This window comes from Frankliniella occidentalis, unplaced genomic scaffold, assembly GCF_000697945.3.
Source record: "Frankliniella occidentalis isolate FOCC.00 unplaced genomic scaffold, Focc_3.1 Scaffold52, whole genome shotgun sequence".
NCBI classification, from domain to species: domain Eukaryota; kingdom Metazoa; phylum Arthropoda; class Insecta; order Thysanoptera; family Thripidae; genus Frankliniella; species Frankliniella occidentalis.
This window is the reverse complement of record NW_026267182.1, coordinates 1,107,356-1,114,569: the sequence shown is the minus strand read 5'-3', so window position 1 is coordinate 1,114,569 and position 7,214 is coordinate 1,107,356. Positions and strand designations below refer to the sequence as shown.

The window sequence follows — 7,214 nt, the reverse complement described above, 5'->3', positions numbered from 1 at the left end:
CACGCCCCGCCCCGCCACACGCAACGGGGGCACACACGTGTTTCTCGTCTCCTCACGGGCCAACGAAACAACAACCCCCACCATCAATTTTGGGCGCGCGAAAGTTCAAAAGCCCGTGTAAAAAATAGAGTTGTGAACGTGCCGGTCAAACAACAAAAGCAAACACAACCGAACAATAATTTTTCACCCGAGTGTAGGTTTTGCGCGCCCCCCGTCCCGTCCGGTCCGGTCGGAGAGGTGCGCGACGGGCCTGTCCGGGGGACTTGTGGAGGGGCGCCGGGCGCGCGCTCTCTAGTGGTACGGGACATGCACGCGGACTCCCCCCCGCCCAGCCACGCCACGCCACGCCACTCCCCTCGGGAGTGACTGGATGACCGGATGTTGCATGCCTCCAAGACGTTTCTAGGCGCGTCCGTCGCGGTCCGTCCGTCTGTCCGTCTATCGGGGGTCAACATGGCACTACCCTCCCCGGGTCGACGTCACTCCGCCACTCAACTCCACCGCCCCCCGGCCGCCGCCCTGCCCTCCGCCTGCGATAAAACAGTTCTATGCTCTTGAAAAAAAAAATCACCCAACACGGCGCAAAAGAAAAAAAGAAGGAAAAAAGTTTTGCATCCAAGCCGCCGCCAGCAATGGCTAATTTAAATCGCATCCGGTCGATCTGTGTTACTTTTTTCATCACGACTATGGGGCCAAGGGGAGAGGGTGAGAAAAGAGTAAAGGGAGGGGGAAGGTGAAGCAACTCCGTGGGTTATCGCGCTGATGCTATCCACCCTTCTGTTAACAGGCCCGGCCTTCTGGGGGCTCATCAACCCCGAGTGGAGCCTCTGCAACCGCGGGCGGCGGCAGTCACCCGTCAACCTGGAGCCGGACAAGCTGCTGTTCGACCCCAACCTCCGACAGCTGCACGTCGACAAGCACCGGGTTAGTACACGGTGGAAAACAAAAACCGACGTAGAAATATTTAATGACAAAAAAATAAAAGAAAACACGTACATTTTACGCGAACGTTGACCCCTCGGTCTTTCAGGTCAACGGCGTGCTCGTCAACACGGGACATTCGGCCGTGTTCACGGTGGACAACACGACGCGCCGGCACGTCAACGTGACTGGCGGCCCGCTGTCCTACCTCTACCAGCTGCACGAGCTGCACCTCCACTACGGCCTGCACGACGAGATGGGCTCCGAGCACACTGTCAACGGCCACGCTTTCCCCGCCGAGGTGAGCACTGAGCACCGCCGCACAGAGCGTCAAACGGCGCAGCTGGCAGTCGACGGCGTCAGGCCGTCAGCGCTGGCGGCGTGATTCTAGCCCGCCCCCTTCTACCTCCCTCCATCCTCCGACAAACAACGTCTCTGTCCACCAGCAGCAAAAAGGGTCGGAAAATAAACGGGAGGAGGGCAGAAAGGGGACGGGAGCGAGCGAGTGAGTGTGTGTCTGAGGGAGGGAGGGAGAGAGAGAGAGAGGAAGAGAGAGAGGAAGAGAGAGAAGAAGAGAGAGAGGAAGAGAGAGAGAAGGAGAGAGAGAGAGAGAGAGAGAGAGAAAGAGAGAGAAGAAGAGAGAGAGGAAGAGAGAGAGAAGGAGAGAGAGAGAGAGAGAGAGAGAGAGAGAGAGGGAGAGGGAGAGAGAGAGATGGGGGGTTGGGAAAAGAGGTTCGCACGTTCGAAAGGAATATTGCGATTCCGTTCGCGCAGTGTTGTTTTTGACGTGGGTTTGAGCGAGGCCATCGGAGCGACCTGAGGAGACACGGAGGGTGGCTCTTTCGCTTCTTGGACTATGGCGACGCGCGCGCATGGGGAACCACCGATGGACCCCGTACTGCTCCTCGACAATGCGATATGTTCCTTCCTTCCCCTTGGCCACTAGCAATATGTTGTATCATTGTCTTTCTAATAAAATAAAGGAGATCGAAAAGGAAGAACTAGTTATTTGACTTTTTTTCGTGTTATGGTTATGGTCTGACGTGAGTTCAGGTCCCATAGTTACTTAAGTCTTCCCTGCGATAGTAGTTTATTTCACCTAATTTAAACCGGATCCAAAGAAGCACGGGATTGCTTCCTGAACTGCTTTCTCCCTGATACTACTTATTGACTGACGCGGACGAAGGTATCGGACCCGTCGCTAGGGCAGTCGCGTACCTGCTGGCGGGTCCGCGACCTTTTGTCAGCGTCAGCCAATGCCAATGGGCGTCAGGGAGGAAACAGTTCAGGGAGCTTTGCACTTTCTCTTTGGATCTAGTTTAAACTAGATGAAATAGTACCGTATTACGAATGGCCCAAAAATCAAGAGAAGCGATTCACATACCGACTTTACATTGGGTTTGCTCTTTTGTTTTTCACTGAATATCCTATTCGTCGAGGGTCATATGTTTGCAATAAAAGTGAGCCATTTTTTTTTTTTCAAAATGGTCTCAGGAGTATGCGATTGCTATGCCTGCCTGGATCCTGGATGAGTGTATCTAATGTTACCCTGGCTGGCGGTGGCGGTGGCGGTGGCGGTGAGGGGTGCTGGCGAGGGCAGTGGCGGGCAGCGGTGGCGGGGGCGTGAGGTTGCGGGGGACTCCCGGGCCTCCCCTGGGGTGCGCGGCGATGGCGGCCGCCGCCGGGCTGGGCCAGCGCCAGCTGTTATTGAAAGAAGTTCTCTCCCGGGGCCCCAGATTAAAACAAATAAATATCTACGGTAGACCTGTGTGACTGCCGCGCCTGCCGCCACCACAGCCGCCCCCCCCCCTCCTGCCCCCTCCGCGTGTGCGGGGCTCACAGAGCCACCCCCTCCCCTCCTGCCCCGGGGGCAAGAGTGACATGTCTGTGTTTTTGTTTTTATTTTTAATCTTTGAATACTCTTATTTTTTGTGTGGGATATAACGGCGCGGGGGCGGCGCGCGTTTCCGCGCTGTGCGGGAAGAATGAAAATACATTGGATAGACTCCCGGCCCAAAGTATGAAAAATCCGCACTTGGAGTCGCTCTTGGCCGGCGCCCTCGTCGTGGCCCCCGCCGCGGAGCCCATTGGCGACAGGTGTGCGGCCGGCACGGCCGGTCAGTCGGCAAAACTTTTCCTCTCCGGCGGGGCCGTTTTGAGGCGGCCTGGGGTCGCCGTAACCACCCCCGGCTGGCCTTACGAGGCGCGAACAAAAACAACAAAAAGAACAGTGGAATGGAAAGGTGGGCAGCGAGGCTGTTGTCGCGCAGCGCTTTACGGCCCAAGTTGACGCGTTATAGAATCGAAATGAGGGAGGTGAGGGGGTGCGCGAAAGGCGGGGGTAGGTCTTATTGTTTGGGGGGGAGGAAGTTGTGGTTGGCGGCGGGTGGGTCAGCAGTGTCAGCAGCTCATTACGGTCAGCAATAATAACAAACACACGGAGAGGGGCAGGGGGAGGAGGAGAAGGAGAAGGAGCGCCAACCACCCCCACCACCTCTCAGCGTGGTGCACACCTGATCAGTGTGTGCAGTGTGTGTGTGTGTGTGTGTGTGTGTGTGTGTGTGTGTGTGTGTGCGCGCGCGTGTGTGTGCGCGCGTGTGTGTGTGCATATGTGTGTGTGTGTGCATGTGTGTGTGGAGAAGGGGAGAGACCTAGCTTCTCTGCCGCTGCCGCCGCCTCCACTCCACACCCCCGCGGGAGGTTTAACCGAATTTGTTGATTTGCCGAGTAGAGAAAAAAGGGCAACGTCAGAGCAGCGGCGGTGGCGTCCAAGCAAGCAAGCGGCTAGCAAAGAGGGGTAGGGGGGATGGGCTCGGCGGGGATGGTGCCCCGCCCCGCCCCAAACCACCCCACCCCGCCCCGCCCCGCCTCACCCCGTAGCCTGAATGGCCCCCAATGGCCGGACCCTGATGGGATGGCTTTGACCCGGCCGCCGCGCCCCGCCGCGCCCTCCAGGCGTTACACTCAAGCCGCGCGCGGCGGGCGTGGCGGGGCGTGGCGGAGCGGGGCGCGGCGGGGCGCGCGGTGGGGCGGACTGCGGCTGGCCCGCGGGTCGGGTTCGGCGCGGCGGCGGCGGCGGCGGCGGCTAGTCCCGCGCAATTTCTTTATTTCGCCGGCCGGCCCCTTCTCTCTACGCCAAGACCCTTTCCCTCCCATGGACTACCCCCTTCCCCCGGGTTCCCCCTGCTTCGAACTTCATGCGTCATTTCCGGCGGCCCCGCCGAGCCCTGCTGTTTACCAGCCCACTCGCCCCTCTCCCTCCATTTAGCCACAAGGGCCTCCTGGTCAGCGGCTGCTGCCGATACCGCAGAACCCCTTTCGATATCGCCAAGAAGAAAGGGTGGAGGGAGAAGAAGTTGAAGAAGAAGAAGTTGAAGAAGAAGAAGAAGAAGAAGAAAAAGAAGAAGAAGAAGAAGAAGAAGAAGAAGAAGAAGAAGAAGAAGAAGAAGAAGAAGAAGAAGAAGAAAGGGGCGGTGCTCCTGCTGCTGATATGATTGTCCGGGGGCAATTAGGTAGGAAGCGGTTGTTTATTCTGCCCCGCTTTCTGCGCACATGGATCAGGATCAACAAGGAAAGCCCCTGCCTGAACTGCTTGTTAACGGTTGTGGCCCTTGAAAGAAAATTAATCATTATAAATCGTCATAATCGATTATAATGCAGTTTTTGCAGAAGTGCCCTTATTTGGGCTTTTAGAACGATACGACGTTGCGTTATAATATCACCATGTTGTTATTTTTGCAGATTCAAATTTTCGGCTTCAATTCGCAGCTCTACTCCAACTATTCGGAGGCGCTGCATAAAGCGCAGGGCATAGTCGGCATATCTATATTGCTGCAGGTGAGTGACCGTACGGAAAAAAAAACTCCAATACTGGTTCAAACCCACCAATAACTCAACCTTTCGATCGGTCGTTTTTTTACAGCTTGGCGATTTATCAAATGCAGAGTTGCGGCTGCTAACAGATCAAGTTGAGAAAATTCGGCATGGGGGTGAGTCCTTCGTATATATTTCGCCCTAGATACTCGAAATCCTTTCCAATCCAAAAGTCCACGACCGTCTCGCTCGCGAGTGTGTATGCGTACCACTACAAGGAGGCAGGAGGTGGCTGGTCCGAGGTTGTCGGTCGAGGTTCCCTCCTCCTGGAGGGGTGGGGTAGAGGGGGGGGGGGGGTTAAGGAGGTGGCTAGGCGGACCCACGTGCTAAGCCCGGGCTAAGTCAGGCCGAGCACACCAGCAAAGCCTCGCTTACAATGAGCCAGCCACAAATGGAAGCTGCTGCGGGATGGGGTGGGGCGGGGTGGGGCAAGAGCGAGGTGCGGTAGATGGGCTGCTTGCGGCCGAGCGGGCAGCGCAGCGCAACATTGCCGGTACACCACCTGTCTCCTCTCCTCCCCCGTATGTTTCACTGCCCCCCCTATACTAAATACTTCGGTTCGGTCCTAAAAGACTCCGCCCTCCATAAATCTTTATCTCGGCGAGCAGGGCGTTCCGTTCGCTTGTCGTCCTGCTTCAGCAAGGCCGTGGCTGTGGTGGTAGAGGTGGTGGTTGGTGGTGGTGGTGGTTGGTAGTGGAGGTGGCGACCGTGCGGTGCACCCCCACCACCTCCCCCACCTGGCCGCAAATAAGTATAGTAGTGCGGAGAGAGAGGGACCGGGAAGGTGGGAGAAGAGGGGAAGGGGGTCGACGCAGGAGGAAAGAGGAAGAAGCAGGGAAACGTGTAAATCACTTTACAAGCAATATTAACTCGGCGCGCCGATGTGACGGCAAAGGCCCTCTGCTGGCCGGACCGAATCTCTCTTCGCCACTCCAGGCAACAGAACAGACGCGCGCGGATAAAACCATACAGATTTATAGACTCGTAAAAAACTGCGAGCGAGCGGACCCCGCAGCACCGCGCTGCCGCCCCGACCGTCGGCGCGAAATCGGTGCTGGGCAACAATTCGCGGCAAAACGGCGCGCGCGCGGGGGCCAGGATCTCTTTCAAAGCTGTGAAAAAGTTGCGACATTGATTTCCATTACGGCGCCGTGAAGTTAGACGAGCAAGAGAGATGGAGAGAGTCTGTCTTGTTCGGGGGCGTGGCGGGGCGTGGCGGGGCACCGGGGCATGCCGTATTGCCTGTAGTATTTCACGGGTCCGCAGTGGTGCCCCTTGCCCCCCTCCCACCGCTCCAGCCCCCCTCCAGCCATCCCTTCTCATGCCGGCTAAACTGCTTCTTGTTTACGAGCTTTTTAGTGATTGTATACATAGTGATTTTAGTGCCAAGGTGTGCGCAGAAGGGCGGAGGAGGGCGCCATGGTTGGTGCACCGGCCGGACGGAAACGCCGCCGAGGTCCTCTCTCGGACGGAAGGGTAGTTTTCTTACAGCCTTAGTAGGATTCTCCTCTTGACGGCCGGCGCGGCGCTTCCCTTCCGCGCGTACTATACTTTCAAACGGACATCATAAATAATTTGAGCGCCTATTAAATTATGTGAGCAATGCAGTAACATTTTTCTCTCTCTCTCTCTCTCCCTTTCTCTCTCTACAGGGTCGTCGGCGCAGGTGACGCGGCTCTCGCTGCAGGGGCTGCTGCCGGCCACCGAGACCTACATGACGTACGACGGCTCGGCCACCATGCCGGCCTGCCAGGAGACCGTCACCTGGATCGTCCTCAACAAGCCCATCTACATCACCAAGCAGCAGGTCAGGAGGTCCTCCAAAGGCAAATGTTTTGCTTTTCCCGGCCGGTCACTTCATAAAGACAACACGCTCGAGGGCGCAGAGGGTCCGAGCCCTATATACGTACGGGCCCGTGTTAGCGGCAAGTACTAGAGGAGGGGGAGGGGCTTGCTCCAGCTCGCCGAGTCAGCGGTCTAGTTGTGCGAGTCCGGGAGCACCGCACCACCGCCGCACCGCCGGCCGGGGGTTCGGATCCCCCCCGGGTTCAGTTTAGTCGAGTTTAGTCCACGTCGGCGGCGACCCCCATCCGCCGTGAGCTCGCGGAGAGTTACGCGACTGAGCGGGCAAGTTGGCGCGCGACCGGTCCCGTGGCGGTGCGATGGTGGGGCGTGGCGGGGCGGAGCGGGATGGTAGTGACGAGGTGGTGGTGGAGTGGAGGTGGCGGTGGCGGTGGAGGTCGTGGTGGTCGGTGGTGGTTGGTGGTGGTTGGTGGTGGTGGTGTTGGCTGGTCCGGCCGCCCTCCCTTCCCGGGGATGTCTGCTGGGCATCGCCCCTAAATCACTCGGATAGCGTGCGTGCGCCGCGGGCGTGCCCTGGTAGCCGGGCGGGGCGTGGCGGGGCGTGGCGGGGCGTGGCG

At 58.2% G+C, this 7,214-nt stretch overlaps 1 protein-coding gene across 2 annotated transcripts in view; it reads left to right on the top strand.

Annotated features, from left to right (window-relative positions):
- The window catches only part of LOC113205259 (carbonic anhydrase-related protein 10), a 41,043-nt gene that overhangs the window by 22,530 nt on the left and 11,299 nt on the right, over window positions 1–7,214 (top strand). For both annotated transcript variants that reach the window (XM_026420806.2, XM_026420805.2), the window contains exons 4-8: window positions 788–924; window positions 1,031–1,222; window positions 4,663–4,758; window positions 4,844–4,910; window positions 6,447–6,601. In XM_026420806.2, the coding sequence (XP_026276591.1) occupies window positions 788–924; window positions 1,031–1,222; window positions 4,663–4,758; window positions 4,844–4,910; window positions 6,447–6,601 (647 nt within the window). The remainder of the gene's footprint in view (window positions 1–787; window positions 925–1,030; window positions 1,223–4,662; window positions 4,759–4,843; window positions 4,911–6,446; window positions 6,602–7,214) is intronic.